This window comes from Scyliorhinus canicula, chromosome 5 (assembly GCF_902713615.1).
Source record: "Scyliorhinus canicula chromosome 5, sScyCan1.1, whole genome shotgun sequence".
Lineage (NCBI taxonomy): Eukaryota > Metazoa > Chordata > Chondrichthyes > Carcharhiniformes > Scyliorhinidae > Scyliorhinus > Scyliorhinus canicula.
Window position 1 is genome coordinate 181,884,632 of NC_052150.1, and position 16,830 is coordinate 181,901,461.

Below are 16,830 nucleotides of genomic sequence, written 5' to 3' on the forward strand. Positions count from 1 at the left end.
GGATCTCCCAGCATCTACCGGCCTCATATGCCGCCTTTCAGGTGCAACGCAGGTGGTCGATCATGCCCATTATCTTTAAATAATAGAATTGAGAATCCATCCTTTTAGCACTTGTCATTTAAGTTATGTTTCAAATACTTTTTCCCTCAGGTTGATGACTGGCACAGTATCGACAATTATATTATGTCACAATTTTAAAATGAATAATTGCAGGACTTTCAGTAACAACTAAAGAACCAGGATATTCATCTGAAGCAATTGCAAAACAGAGTAACAGAATTTGTGTCTCACCCTGAAGGGTAAGTAAATTGCGATCTTTTACAAAACTAGGCAGCTTGTACAATACAAACTCCTGGCTTGTGTGATTTAACTGCAGTCTAACCAATGGCCCTGAGAGGCGACCTAAGAAACAGTAAGTAAAATTATCCAAATATAAATTGGGATAGCGACTAAGATGACAGAGAGGAAGATGATTTTCAGCAGAGAGTTCAGGCGAATTTTCTTGATTATGCTTCTTCAGTAACAAACAAAGAAGGAAGCATTGCTGGATCTGGTTTTGGGGACTGAGGGGATCAACTAGGCCAGTAGGGTAACATTCAGGAAACAGCGATCAAAGTAACATAAGGTTGAGTGGCACAGTGGTGAGCTCAGTGCCCAGGATCTGAGTTTGATCCCGTCCCCGGGTCACTGTCCGTGTGGAGTTTTCATATTCTCCCCGTGTCTGCGTGGGTCTCACTCCCACAACTGAAAGATGTGCAGGGTAGGTGGATTGGCCATGCTAAATTACCTCTTATTGGAATTTTTTTTGAAAGAAATATAAGGTTTAGCTTACCTGTGAAAAAAAACGTAAGTGTAATCCTGAATAACAATACTTACTGGAGGAAGGCCAATTTGAACGGTTTGAGAGGTACATTTGAATAGAAGATCCTTTATTTGTAGATTATTCTACTGGAACCACAGATCCCTCCATCTGAACATTCTGCCGCCTCCCCCAACTGTCCTCTGCTCGGAGCCCACCCCAGCGCCAGTCCCTTACCCCCACCATCCCATATGCAATGCTCCATGGTTCCATCTAATCTTCCCTCTGGCCTTCCCACTCCCCCTCTGGCTTTCAACCCCCCTCGTGCTCCAGTTTCTGCTGTCTCGTCTTCTCTCCTGCCACTGCTGTGTGTGGTTAGGGTCTACAATGTATTGCCTGAGAGGGTGCTGGAGGCAGGTTCAATTGTGGCTTTCGAAGGACAATTGGATAAGCTGCTGTGGATATAAATCTTACAGATTTCAGGGAAAATGTGGGGTAGTGGGACTAGCTGAATTGACCTTACAGAGAGGTCGCACAAACTCAGTTGGGTGAATTTGCTCTGTGCTGTAAGCATTCCGGGACTCTATCATTGTCAGTCCTTGTTATGTTGTTCTACATTCTTAATGGAGGCAGAAATATCAAAAGTTATCTTGGCAGCCTGATAATAACCAAACATTATTTAAAATAGATAACATTTTTCTGTATTCTCTTTTTTCCCAACATAGACAAACAACAAAAATGGAGACTAAAGGTGAAGAAATAGCAATTGTTGGAATTGGATGCAATTTTCCTGGAGGTAGGTAAATGAGGATTGGAATTATTGGGCGGCATTGTTGCTTTGCGGCACCAGGGTTCCGGATTTGATTCCCGGCTGGGTCACTGTCTGTGTGGGGTCTGCACGTTATCCCCGTGTGTGCGTGGGTTTCCTCCGGGTGCTCCAGTTTCCTCCCACAATCCAAAGATGTGCAGGTTAGGTGGATTGGCCATTCTAAATTGCCCTTAGTGTTCAAAAAGATCAGGTGAGGGCAGCACGGTGGCGCAGTGGTTAGCATTGCTTCCTACGGCGCTGAGGACCCGGGTTCGAATCTCGGCCCTGGGTCACTGTCCGTGTGGAGTTTGCATATTCTCCCCGTGTCTGCGTGGGTTTCACCCCCACAACCCAAAGATGTGCAGGATAGGTAGATTGGCCACTCTAAATTACCCCTTGCAAGAAGCCGCGCATGCGCAGTTGCAAAAAAGGCACCAAGGAAAGGAACAGCGATCTGCGCATGCACAATCACTTCATACACTCTACGTCACAAGCATCATGACGTCAGAGGCCCCAGACCACGTCCACTTAAAGGGGAAATGTCCCAAAACAGTTTTCTAAAAAATTTAAGCCGTAAAACACAATTCTATCACCAGGACCTCAAAGGTAGTAATCTCAGGATTGCTACCAGTGCCACGAGACAGTCAGAGTAGAAATTCAAGAATAGTCAGAATGAATACGTGGCTTGAGAGATGGTGCAGGAGGGAGGGGTTCAGATTTTTGGGATATTGGAACTGATTCTGGGGGCAGTGGGACCATTACAAATCGGATGGTCTACACCTGGGCAGGACTGGCACCAATGCCCTAGGGGGTGCTTTTGCTAACACTGTTGGGGAGGTTTTAAACTAATATGGCAGGGGGATGGGAACCAGATTAGGAAGTTAGAGGTCAGTAAAGAGGCAGCAACTAAAGCCAGTAATGTACTAGATAATAAACTCAATATGACTAAGGGGAAGAGTAGAATGGAAGAGACGATGAACGCAAAGGGACAGGTGGTCTGAGGTGCATTTGTTTTAATGTGAGAAGTGTAGCAGGTAAGGCAGATGAATTTAGGGCTTGGATTAGTACCTGGGAATATGCTGCTATTGGTATTACTAAGACTTGGTTGAGGAAAGGGCAAGACTGGCAACTAAATATCCCAGGGTATAGAGGCTTCAGGAGGGATAGAGAGGGAGTTAAAAGGGGTGAAGGAGTTGCATTACTGGTCATAGATGATTTCACAGCTGTGATTAAGGAGGGCACGATGGAGGATTCGAGCACTGAGGCAATATGGGTGGAGCTAAGAAATAGGAAGAGTGCAGTAACATTGTTGGGACTTTACTACAGCCCTCCCAAAAGCGAGCGTGAAGTAGAGGTACAAATATGTAGACAGATTATAGAAAAATGTAGAAGCAATTGGATGGTCGTGAATGGAGATTTTAACTTCCCCAACATTGAATGGGACTCATGTAGTGTTGGACGCGTAGATCAAGAAGTATTTGTAAGGAGCATCCAGGAGAGTTTTTTTAGAGCAGTATGCAAATAGTCCAACTCGGGAAGGGGCCATACTGGACCTGGTATTGGGGAATGATCCCGGCCAGGTGGTTGAAGTTTCACTCGGTGATTACTTTGGGAATAGCGATCACAATTCCGTAGGTTTTAGAATACTCATGGACAAAGACGAGAGTGATCCTAGAGGAAGAGTGCTAAATTAGGGAAGGCCAAGTATAACAAAATTCGGCAGGAGCTAGGGAATGTGGATTGGGAGCAGCTGTTTAAGAGTAAATCCACTCCAAAGAGTGGAATTGTGAGACTAGCGAAGATGAAAAAGGAAGCATACATAAGATCTAGGCGACTTAAAACTGGTGAAGCTTTGGAGGAATATCGGGAAAGTAGGACAAATCTCAAACGCGCAATAAAGAGGGCTAAAAGGGGTCATGAAATATCTTTGGCTAACAGGGTTAAGGAAAATCCCAAAGCCTTTTATTCGTATATAAGGAGCAAGAGGGTAACCAGAGAAAGGATTGGCACACTCAAAGACAAAAGAGGGAATTTATGCGTGGAGTCAGAGGAAATGGGTGAGATTCTTAATGAGTACTTTGCATCGGTATTCACCAAGGAGAGGGACATGACGGATGTTGAGGCTTGGGATGGATGTTTAAATACTCTAGGTCAAGTCGGCATAAGGAAGGGGGACGTATTGGGTATTCTAAAAGGCATTAAGGTGGACAAGTCTCCAGGTCTGGATGGGATCTATCCCAGGTTACTGAGGGAAACGAGGGACGAAATAGCTGGGGCCTTAACAGCATCCTTGAGCACGTGTGAGGTCCCAGAGGACTGGAGAATTGCTAATGTTGTCCCTTTGTTTAAGAAGGGTAGCAGGGATAAAGCAGGGAATTATAGACCTGTGAGCTTGACATCAGTGGTAGGCGAACTGTTGGAGAAGATACCGAGGGATAGGATCTATTCACATTTGGAAAAAAAGAGACTTATCAGTGATAGGCAGCGTGGTTTTGTGCAGGGAAGGTCATGTCTTACAAACCTAATAGAATTCTTTCAGGAAGTGACAAAGTTAATTGATGAGGGAAGGGCTGTAGATGTCATATCCGTGGACTTTAGTAAGGCTTTTGATAAAGTTTCCCATGGCAGGTTGATGGAAAAAGTGAAGTTGTATGGGGTTCAGGGTGTACTAGCTGGATAGATAAAGAACTGGCTGGGCAACAGGAGACAGAGAGTAGTGGTGGAAAGGAGTGTCTCAAAATGGAGAAAGGTAACTACTGGTGTTTTCATTGGAAAGACGGAGGTTGAGGGGGGACCTGATTGAGATCTACAAATTATGAGAGGTATGGACAGGGTGGATAGCAACAAGCTTTTTCCAAGAGTGGGGGTGTCAATTACAAGGGGTCATGATTTCAAGGTGAGAGGGGGAAATTTTAAGGGAGATGTGTGTGGAAAGTTTTTTACGCAGAGGGTGGTGGGTGCCTGGAACGCTTTGCTATGGGAGGTGGTAGAGGCGGGCACAATAGCATCATTTAAGATGCATCTAGACAGATATATGAACGGGCGGGGAACAGAGGGAAGTAGATCCTTGGAAAATAGGCGACAAGTTTAGATAAAGGATCTGGATCGGCACAGGCTGCGAGGGCCGAAGGGCCTGTTCCTGTGCTGTCATTCTCTTTGTTTTTTTTGTTATCATAATTTGCACTGATCTACCTATTTTGTTCAATTTTCTTTAACACTGTACAGAAAATATGTAAGACGAAAAAAGGGGGAATCTGGTGATATGCATCACTGTAAATACACAAGGGGTTGATGTAGATACACTAGGACACTGTAAATACACAAGGGGTTAATGCAAATACACTAAGAATAAATAAACACTAGAGGGAGCACCAGGGATATCATGACACATAGACATTCAACCAATAGGCCAGTAAGATAGGACACGACCAATGGGCAGCCAAGACACACCCAGAGGTGGCACTACCACAAGGGGGCTACCCATATAAAAGGACAGGGCACACATGCTCTTGCTCTTTCCATAGGCGTCACTCAGAGGCACAGGGGCAGATCAGGAAGCATCACAACCATCGCATAGATTAGAGCAGACTGGTTAGTTAGATCGAGTTACTATAGTAGATTAGCAGGAGAGTCGAATCCAAGTAGGAGAATTGTTAACTGTTCAATAAATGTGTTAAATCTATCTCCCAAGTCTGATCCTTCCTTTGTCAGAGTGTACATCAGGGAAGCAGCTTATGCTACGTGAAAAAGCATAACACAACAGGCGCATGCATGGGAGGTTCTCTTCTCCACGCCGGCCATGGCGGAAGGAGTGCCCCCACGGCACAGGCCCACCCACAGATCGGTGGGCCCCGATCACGGGCCAGGTCACCGTGGGGGCCCTCCCCCGGGGTCGGATACCCCACGCTCCCTCGAGGACCGCCCCAGCCGATGTACCTGCCACGTCGCGCCGGTACGTGAGTTGAGTGATTCACGCCGACGGGACTAGCCAAAATCGGACGGCCGCTCGGCCCATCAGGGCCTGGAGAATTGCCGGGGGGCCGCTGCCAACGGCCCCCGACCGGCATGACGTGAACCCTGCCTACGCCCAAAAAATGCCCCCGGAGAATACGGATGCCAGCGTCGGGGCGGTGGGGCCGGATTCACGCCACCCTCTGCTGGGTCGGAGAATCCCGCTAGAACATCTCACACTGATTTCCAGACACAGTGGGCGCGATTCTCCGCACCCGCGGAAAATCGCGAAGTTGGCCTTGAAAACGGCCGAATTTTGCGACGGCCCGACACGGCCCATTTCCCGAGGTATTCACGTCCGGGAAATGGGCTAGGAACGGGGCCGCGTCAATCACGTGCGCGATGACGCCAGAACACGGTGCCGCTATGAACATGCCCACGTGACGCCGCCCGACGCCGTAAAAAGGCCCAGGCGAGCACAGAAACTGTGGCCAGGATGTCGGAGCTGAGGAGAGCAGCCCCGCGATTTGTGGAGGCTGATGTGGAGATGCTGCTCAAATCAATCGAGCAGAGGAGGGGCATCATCTGCCCGCGTAGAGGGCATCGCCACCCTGCCAGCGAGGTGCGCCGGGCCTGGCGTGAGGTGGCTGCTGCCGTCAGTGATGTGGGGCAGACCCCTCGCTCTGCAGAGCAATGTCGGAAGAAGATGCACGACCTCACCAGGGCTGCCAGGGTAAGTGCCAAGTGGGTGCCCCTGGGTCACAACCATCCCTCCCCCACCTTTACTTAATCACCCACCTCCCTCCCTGGCACAGGGGGTGGAGGGGGATTGGGACAGAGTGAGTTGAGGGTGGTTCACAAAGTTGTCACAGACCCAGCGCTCTGGCCCCCGTGGAGAGATGCAATGGTCTTATTACAACTTGACCCCCAACCTGTGCCAGTATCTGAACGGACTGCTGATACCTGCCATATTGTAATGATCTACCTATGCCCCCTCCCCCAACAGGACAAGACCGCTCACAACACCCGTCAGCGGAACAAGACTGGAGGGGGTTCGCCCATACTGCACCCCCTCACCACGTTTGAGCAGAGGGCACTGGACCTTGTTGGGGGAACTGCCACCCGGGAGATCGCGCAATGCGAGGTTGGCGGAGCTGCAACAAGTGAGACAACCCTGCATGACAAACACCCGCCCTCCCCCATCCTCTGTCCCTTCACAAACCCTGCCCACTGGGACACCTCCCCCATCCTCTGTCCCTTCACACACCCTGCCCACTTGGACACCTCCCCATCCTCTGTCCCTTCACACACCCTGCCCACTTGGGCACCTCCCCCATCCTCTGTCCCTTCACACCCTGCTCACTGGGACACCTCCCCCATCCTCTGTCCCTTCACACACCCTGCCCACTGGGACACCTCCCCCATCCTCTGTCCCTTCACACACCCTGCCCACTTGGACACCTCCCCCATCCTCTGTCCCTTCACACACCCTGCCCACTGGGACACCTCCCCCATCCTCTGTCCCTTCACACACCCTGCCCACTTGGACACCTCCCCCATCCTCTGTCCCTTCACACACCCTGCCCACTGGGACACCTCCCCCACCCTCTCTCCCTTCACACCCTTCCCACTGGGACCGTCCAGCGCCCGGCCGAGCGAATATAAATAACCCGTTTCATTCTCTTCCCTAGGACGTGATGCCGAACGACCAGGGCCGTCTGCCTCTAGGCGGACACAGGCATCTGCCCCCACCTCACCCGGGGCCGCACGACAGAGGGTGCCCGATCAGTGGGGAGTCCCATCCTCCCCAACCGAATCTGTGGAGCAGGACGCCCAGAGGGCGGCGAGAGAGCAAGAGAGAGAAATGGCCCTCGAACGCTCTGCGGCCTCTCAGTGGGCCGATGACATAGAGGAGGCTTGAAACCAAGACGACACAGCTATCTCCCACACCATCCACCATCCCAGAGACACTCACCCCGGTTGGCCTATTTAGTGATGAGGCTCCTGGGTCACAGTCTGGCTCGCACAACATAACTGAGCAGGTGGAGGTCGCAGCAGCCGAGGGCCCGGACTGGCGGAGGCCAGGCCAGGCCAGGCCCAGCATGCAGCTGGCTCCCAGACATTTTCCGAGTTCCTGGACTTTCTCAACCCACCCGCACAGCCGATGCATCAAGAAACCCAGGGACACAATGACGGGATGAGGGCTGTCTTCCAGACTCTGCAGACACTGTTAGAGGAGTCGAACCGCGTCCACGAGCAGGGAGTGGTGCCGCTCATGGCAGCAACCCGGGCCGACACCGCACGGGTGGCATCCGCGGTGGAGGCAATGGGTCAGGTTATGCAAGGCGTTGGGCTTAATGTGCACGCGTCATCCTCGGCCCTGGACAGGGTTGCCCTCTCACAGGCATCAATGCGCCAGAGCCAAAACGACATTGCCGGCGCGCTGCGGGCCTTGGCCAAGTCTCAGCAGGTCATGGCCCAGTCGCAGCACGCCATGGCACAGTCCCAGCACGCCATGGCACAGTCACAGCAGTCAGTCGCGGAGAGCATCAACCGCATAACACATGTGCTGGATGGTGTCGTGCACTCACAGGTTGAGATCGCACAGTCCCTGGCGGGAATGTCTAACTCCCTGGACTCCGTCTCTGCAAACCTTCGGATCCTGGTGGATACCGTTGCAGGCCTCCAGGACTGGCAGCGCCAGGTGTCGGTGGCGCGATGGGGCACCTCCCCGCTCGCACTTCTGTCCCAAAGTGAGGCCCGGGGGCCACCGGGCTCCCCGACGGAGGAGGAGGTTTCGGGGCCCGTCCCATTAACTCCATCACAGGACATCCCGGAATTCTCGGCCTCCCCCCGTCCCATCCCCGGTGCATCGGGTGGGCAGCAGGCAGAGCAGGGTGGCACAACGTCACCCGAGACGCCCGCAGAGCAGCCTGGCCCATCAAGGCCGGGTCGCCCCAGGAAACGCTTGCCGAAGGAGAAACTAGTCGAAGGGGGCGATTCGCAGCAGTCCTCCTCCACTCCTGCTGTATCATCTGGGGAATCACTTAGACGTAGTGGTAGGGCCCGTAAGGCAACAAAGATAGAAACTGAGTAAGTTGGCACGGGTGAAGGGCACAGTTTAGCTGTAGGGGCTAGGGTACCTATAAATGTTTGTTCACATTAAACGCACTGTTCCGCCTTACTTGTAATACCGTGTGATTGTTCCACAGCCACAGGAATCGTGATGGTGACCGAGTGTCGCTGGGGTTGACGAGCGATGAAACTTCGGTGTTGGGTGTGCAGTCCCTTCCCCCCAATCCCCTCCCACAGCTAGCCCATGCGGGCACGTGATAGAGTGTCCGTGACGATCTCAGCGGCCACCAAGGTGGATGGTTCAGCTTTTGCCATGGGTCAGACTCTCTCTAACAATTCTGAGCTCACAGCTCTTCGCAGAGCGGGCTGTCATCATTCCACATGGCACTGATCACACCCGCTGACACAGCCACCGATGTTGTACCATACCGTCTGGACCCAGTGGTAAGGGTGATGTCGAAGTGGAGCAGTGTACACTGAGAGGGGGTGGGGGGGGGGGGGGGGGGGGGGGGGGCTGTGGTGGTGGCAGTTGTGTGTTGACCCTCTGCACGACTAGCGATGCAGGTGGTGGTTTGGTGTTCAGCAGGGACGTCGCATGCGACGCGTGAACCATGCTGCCACCAAGGCGTCGCGTGCCCGCCGTCCTCGCCGGGTCCGTCGTGCCGCCTCCTGGACATCACCAGCACCTGGGTCGTGTCTGTGTGCTGCGCCCGCAATTCCGCCCGCCTCCTCCTCCTCCTCCTCCTCCCTCTCCTCCTCCTCCTTCTCCTCCTCCTCCTCCTCCTCTGTGCTGGCACCACTGCCACTGGCTTCTCCCTCCGCCTCCTGCAGCAGGTCATCTCCCCTCTGCATCGCGATGTTGTGCAGCGCACAGCAGACCACAACAATGTGAGCGACCCTGTCGGGCTGGTACTGCAGGGCCCCTCCGGAGCGATCCAGGCACCTGAATCTCATCTTCAGGAGGCCAAGGCAGCGCTCCACCACACCCCTGGTTGCTGCATGGGCCTCGTTGTATCGGGTTTCCGCATTGGTCGGAGGCCTCCGTATAGGCGTCATCAGCCAAGACCTCAGCGGATAACCCCTGTTGCCTAGCAATCAGCCCCTCAGCTGGGGGGGACGTCCCTCAAACATCGCAGGGATGTACGACTGCGCCAGTATGTAGGAATAATGCACACTCCCTGGGAACCTTGCACAGACGTTCATGATCCTCATGTGGGGGTCGCATACCACCTGGATATTCATGGAGTATGTCCCCCTCCTGTTTGTGAACACCTCCCTGTCCCCTGCAGGCGGGCGCATGGGGATGTGAACACAATCGATTGCCCCCTGCACCATCGGTATCCCGGCCACGCTGGCAAATCCACGAGCTCGTGAGTCTTGAGTTTCTCGGTCCTTGGGAAAGGTGATGTAGCGGTCCGCGATGGCATAGAGGGCGTCGGTCACATCCCGGATGCACCTATGGACCGATGACTGGGAGATCCCGGAGAGGTTCCCGCTCGGAGACTGGAAGGAGCCGGTGGCATAGAAGTTAAGAGCGACCGTCACCTTGATGGCAACCGGGATCGCGTGTCCTCCCCCCGTTCCACGTGGGGCTAGGTGCGCCACGAGGTGACAGATATGTATCACCGTCCGCCTACGCAGCTGGAGTCTCCTCCTTCAGGTGATGTCCGTCATTGTTAGGAAAGAGACCCGGACACGGTACACCCTCGGCCTTGGTCGTCGCCTCTGGCGCCGTGGCTGCACCCTCACTCTCTCCTCCTCCCCCTCCTCCTCCTCCCCCCCATGCTGCTCGACGACTGGCAACTCCTCGGCCCTTCCCTCTGCTGCTGCAGCTGACCCTGCATCCACTGCTGTGGATGCTGCTGCATCTCCAAATGCAGTGCAGCGGCCCCAACCACGGCGCAGAACATAGCCGTTCTGTTCACAGACATTGTGCTAACCTACAGAAGGGTGGTGGGGGGCAGAGAAACGGGACATGTTAGACGGAGGTTAGTCTACACCTCGGCAGCCACCTGCCACGGGATACCTGTGTGTCCTGGTGGCCTGGTCGCGCTGCTGACACTCCGCCCCTCCATCTCGCCCACTCCCCTGCCCCCGCTCTAGACCCCCTCCCGTTCTCGGGGATGCCTTCCCCATTGTGGCCAGACTCCAGCAGTGCGCTGAGCGGTGCGCTGAGCGGTGCGCTCACCTACTCGAAGCTCTCGTCAGCCAGCACGACTGGTTGACGAACTTGAAAAGCAGGTGTGTTGGCCGGCGTGAAAACATGGCGTGTTGACGTCGGGACTTCTGCCCATCCGGGCCGGAGAATAGCGGGGGGCCAATAAGTAGCGATCCTGGTCGTGTCGAGGGCGCGTTCAAGGCCTTTGCCGGGAATGCCGACGTGTAGTTTGTGCGGGGTTCGGAGAATAGCGGGAGGGCGTCGGACCTGCGTCGCCGTGAAAATTTGCACAGCCCGCTATTCTCCGAACCGGAGTGATTGCGGAGAATCGCGCCCAGTGACTGTGATTCAGGCTGTTGTATCAGCTTTCAAGATCTGACAACTGCCATTAGACCAGCCAATCCACTGGTAGTTGGGAGATTCAAGATCCAATAAAGTGGCAACAACTCTCAACCTTCAGCATTCGGATACTCATGGAAAAGGACAAGTGTTGTCCTAGGGTTAAGGTGCTGAATTGGGGGAAGGCTAACTACAACCAGATTAGGCAGGATTTGGAGATTGTGGTTTGGATTTGGATTTTGTTTAGTGTCACGTGTACGAAAGTACAGTGAAAAGTATTTTTCTGTAAGCAGCTCAACAGATCATTAAGTACATGAAAAGAAAAGGAAATAAAAGAAAATACATAATAGAGCAACACAAGGTACACAATGTAACGACATAACACCGGCATCAGATGGAGCATACAGGTGTGTAGTGTTAATGAAGTCAGTCCATAAGAGGGTCGTTTAGGAGTCTGGCAACAACGGGGAAGAAGCTGTTTTTGAGACTGCTCATGCATGTTCTCAGACTTTTGTATCTCCTGCCTGATGGAAGAAGTTGGAAGAGTGAGTAAGCCGGGTGGGAGGGGTCTTCGATTATGCTATCTGCTTTCCCCAGGCAGCGTGAAGTGTAGATAGATTCAATGGATGGGAGGCATGCTTGTGTGCTGGACTGGGCGGTGTTCACGACTCTCTGAAGTTTGTTGCGGTCTTGGGCCTAGCAGTTACCATACCAGGCTGTGATGCAGCCCGATAGGATGCTTTCTATGGTGCATCTGTAAAAGTTGGTAAGAGTTAATGTGGACATGCCGAATTTCCTTAGTTTTCTGAGGAAGTATAGGCGCTGTTGTGCTTTCTTGTCGATAGAGTCGACATGGGTGGACCAGGACAGATTTTTGGAGATGTAGGAGAGGCTGTTTGAGGTTAAATCCACATTTGGCATGTGGAAGTCTTTTAAGGAGCAGTTGATGGGAGTGCAGGACAGGCATGAGCCGGTAAAAAGGAAACACAGGAAAGGCAGCATTTGGAAACCATGGATGACCAGGGAAATTGAGAATATTGTCAAAAAGAAAAAAGATGCACACGTGAGGTACAGGCAACTAAAAACAGATAAAGCACTTGAGGAATACAAGGAAAGTAGAAAAGAGCACAAGCAGGGAGTTAGGAGGGCAAAAAGGGGTCATGAAATATCCTTGGCAGACAGGATTAAGAAGAATCCCAAGGCATTTTGTACGTATGTTAGGAACAAGAGGGTAGCTCGAGAAAGAGGTCATCCACTCAAGGACAAAGGGGGGAAATTATGTGTCGAGCCAGAGGAAGTAGGTGAGATCGTTAATGAGTATTTTGCATCAGTATTCACAAAGGAGAGGGACACGTTGATTGGAGGTGTCTCCTAGGGATATGTAAACACTTTAGAACAGGTCGTTATTACGAGGGAGGAAGTGTTAGGTGTGTTAAAAAGCATTAAGATAGACATATCCACAGGGCCAGATGGCATCAATCCCAGATTACTGAGGGAGACAAGAGATTAAATCATTGGGCCTCTGACAGAAATCCTTGTTTCCTCATTGGCCACGGGTGAGATCCCAGAGGATTGGAGGATTGGGTTGGACTGCATTTTGTTTTTCTGCGAGCAGCTCAACAGATCATTGGATAGCCATTATTTAAGAAGTGTTGCAAGGATAATCCAGGTAATTATAGGCCAGTTAGCATGACTTCAGTGATAGTGAACTTGTTGGACAAGGTTCTCAGAGGTAGGATCTATGCACATTTGGATGAATGGTCTTATTAGCGACAGACAGCATGGTTTTGTACGACGGAGATCAGGTCTCAAAAATGTGATTGCATTTTTTGAGGAGGTGACAAAAGTGCTTGACGAGGGAAGGGCTGTGGATGTTGCCTACATGGACTTTAGCAAAACATTTGATAAGGTCCCTCATGGCAAGCTGGTGCAAAAGATTAGATCACATGGGGGTCAGGGGTGAACTTGCTGGATGGATCCAGAACTGGTTTGGCCGTAGAAGACTGAGGGTAGCAGTGGAAGGGTGCTTTTCCGAAAGGAGGTCTGTAACTAGTGGTGTTCCATAGGTATCAGGACATCTGCTCTTTGTAATATATATAAATGACTTGGAAGAAAACGTAGCGGGTCTGATTAGCAAATTTGTGGATGATACTGTTATGGGCCAGGGTTTAGAGAACCTCAAAGTGTATCATGGAGTTCACCTGACCCACAACTTTTAGTAGATTGTGGTATGGGGAGCACACAGCCCACTCTACAGGTGTGGTACAGCAGAAATGGAAAACTATTTTTTACAGCAAAACAATATTTCTTCTATGAACTCAAGTGAACATTTCAGCAACCATTATTTAAAATACAACCCGCAAAGAATACAACACTAAGTAATCCATAAGCTGTCCTTTTAACATCCATAAGACTATCCAGCTCTGAAAACGAAACTAAAACACACCCTGCAGGAAGAAGCCTAAAACAAAAGTAAAAAGCTGACAGACAGGTCAGCTCCACCCACACTGTGACATCACTGATTAAAGGTAATCTCACTAAGATTGCAAGAGTCCAACAGGATATAGATAGGCTGCAAAAGTATCGAGAGACATGTTTGATAAAACAGGCAGGGAAGAGAACATCTTGACTGCACTCTCTTGCAGAAGAGAAGAGGGAGTGCTGGCTCTGTCAAATCTGTCTCTTTTTATACATTTTCCTCCCTGAGATGCCCTCAATTACAACTCGAGCAGAGAACCAGACAGCTACCGAGAAGTGTGCTCTCTGCACACGGCCCACTGAACATTACCTTATATGTGGCTCCCTGGGGGCCAATAAACGAGGTAAATGCCCAGCATTTGCTCTCGACCTGCCGACAGCTCTCCGGGGAAACGTTAGACAAGTACGTGGAAAGACTCACTGCACTCGCTAGGAACTGCAACCACATGGAGGTGACGGCAGAAGTCCATATGAACTTGCACATCCGAGATGCTTTCATGTCCGGTATACAATCCACATACATCAGGCAGTGACTCCTCGAAGACGGAGCAAAAGACCTTCAAGGCACGGTAACGCTCGCCTCCTCTCTGGAAGTGGCTATTTCTGTGGGCAAGGCCAGAACCCACGTCAGCATTGCCCAGCCCGCTCCGCTATCTGCAACGACTGTGGAAAGAAGGGACATTTCGCAAAGGTCTGCCGAGCTGGGCCCAAGGTTCAGAAACAAAAGTCTCATTGGGCAAAAAAATTGAGCTCCCAGGCCCACAGGCCCCGCAACGCGGCTGCGCGCCAGCCGGACACACCCCCATCTGACACATCATCGGCCTCATGCGAGTCATGGGGACGGCCATCTTGGCGGCAGCCATTTTCAAAGTCCGACATGTGCAACCGATGACGGCGGCCATTTTGTGGCTCTGGGTGGCCATTTTGTGAGTCCAACTCAGCTGAGGACTCTGACTACCCGCATCTGGGAGCGATCACCCTCGATCAATCACAGCCGAAACACCTACGGAACTCCATGATGCAGGTCCAAATCAACGGACGCGACACCCCCTGTCTCTTCGGCTCCGGGAGCACGGAGAGCTTTATTCACCCAGAATCGGTAAGACGTTACTCCCTGCGCACCTATTCGATCTCCCAAAATATCGCCCTCAGGTCCGGGTCCCACTCAGTTGAAATCATGGGGTATTGTATCGCTGATCTCTCGATCCAGGGCGCCGAATACGCCCGTTTCAAACTTTATATCCTCCCTCACCTCTGCGTGCCTCTGCTGCTCGGTATGGGCTGTCAGTGTAGCCACCGAAGCCTGACACTGAAGTTCCGCCGCCCCCACTCACGGTATGTAGCTTGGCAACACTTAAAGATGCACCACCCCCCCCCCTCTTTGCGAACCTCACCCCCGACTGTAAGCCCATCACCACCAGGAGTCGGCGGTACAGTGCCCAAGATATGACTTTTATCAAGTCAGAGGTTCAGCGGTTGCGGAAAGTAGGGGTCATAGAGGCTTGCAACAGCCCCTGGAGAGCACAAGTATTGGTAGTCCGGTCTGGGGAAAAGACACGGATGGTGGTGGACTTTAGTCAGACCATAAACCGTTTTACGCAACACGATGATTACCCCCTTCCCCGCATCGCAGAAATGGTTAACCAGATCGCCCAGTACCGGGCATTCTCCACGGTTGACCTAAAATCCACCTACCATCAACTCCCTATCCGCCTGGAGGACCGCCCGTACACGGCCTTCGAAGCAGCAGGTCGGCTTTTTCACTTCCTCAGGGTCCCTTTAGCGGTCACAAATGGGGTCTCCGTTTTTCAAAGGGCAATGGACTAAATGGTGGACCAGTACAGCTTACGGGCTACTTACCCGTACTTGGACAATGTCACCATCAGCGGCCATGACCAGCAGGACCACGACGCAAACCTGAAAAAGTTCCTCCAGACTACCGGGCTCTCAATCTGACCGACAATAAAGAGAAATGTGTTTTCCACACAACCCGACTAGCCATCCTCGGCTATGTCGTGGAAAACGGGGTCCGAGGCCCAGACCCCGACCGCATGCGCCACCTAAAGGAACTTCCCCTCCCCCATAGCCTCAAGGCACTCAAACGGTGCTTGGGGCTCTTTTCCTATTACGCCCAGTGGGTCCCCAGATATGCGGACAAAGCCCGACCACTCATTAAGACCACGGCTTTTCCCTGACGGCTGAGGCCCGGTCGGCCTTCAGTCTTATTAAGGCCGATTTCATCAAGGCCGCCATGCATGCGGTGGACGAAACCATCCCCTTCCAGGTAGAAAGCGATGCATCAGACGTCGCCCTGGTTGCTACCCTCAACCAGGCAGGCAGGCCAGTAGCACTTTTCTCCCGAACCCTCACCGCCTCGGAAATTCGGCACTCTGCAGTTGAGAAGGAAGCACAAGCCATTGTGGAGGCCGTGCGGCATTGGAGGTACTACCTAGCCGATAGGAGGTTCGCCTTCGTCACTGACCAACGGCCGGTAGCTTTAATGTTTGATAACGCACAATGGGGCAAAATAAAAAATAATCACATTTTGAGGTGGAGGATCGAACTCTCCACCTACACGCACGATATTACACACTGTCCGGGGAAGCTCAATGAGTCCCCAGATGCCCTGTCCCGCGGCACATGCGCCAATGTGCAGAAAGACTGTCTGCGCGCCATCCACGATGACCTCTGTCACCCGGGGGTCACCCGGCTTGCTCATTTCATCAAGTTCCGCAATCTACCTTAGTCCACCGAGGAGGTCAAAGCCGTGACCAAGGCTTGCCAGATCTGTGTGGAGTGCAAACCACATTTCTACCGACCAGACAAGGCCCGCCTGGTGAAAGCCTCTGGGCCCTTTAAGCGACTCTACAAATGTAAATCTGCTAACAGATTGTCATTATTAAGTCTGTTAACAGTTTGTCCTTGGAACATGGATATACTGACGTTTCTCTAACTGAAACATTTTTAATAGAGTAGTAAAAACATACAAAAGTATCGAGAGACTTGTTTGATAAAACAGGCAGGGAAGAGAACATCTTGACTTCACTCTCTTGCAGAAGAGAAGAGGGAGTGCTGGCTCTGTCAAATCTGTCTCTTTTTATACATTTTCCTCCCTTTCTCCCGAAGAGCCTGATTTTAAATAGCATGTATTAGGCCAACTTAGAAATGGCTATTCACGTTGTAGATTTATGTATTTTATAATAGCTTGATGGTAGATAGTCT

At 51.8% G+C, this 16,830-nt stretch overlaps 1 protein-coding gene across 1 annotated transcript in view; it reads left to right on the forward strand.

Moving 5' to 3' along the window:
- The first annotated feature begins 1,531 nt into the window (after positions 1-1,531).
- The window catches only part of LOC119966470 (highly reducing polyketide synthase PKS6-like), a 47,778-nt gene continuing 32,479 nt past the window's right edge, over positions 1,532-16,830 (forward strand). Inside the window, exon 1 of the mRNA XM_038798201.1 lies at positions 1,532-1,595. Coding sequence (XP_038654129.1) covers positions 1,538-1,595 — 58 coding nt within the window. The 5' untranslated portion in view covers positions 1,532-1,537. The remainder of the gene's footprint in view (positions 1,596-16,830) is intronic.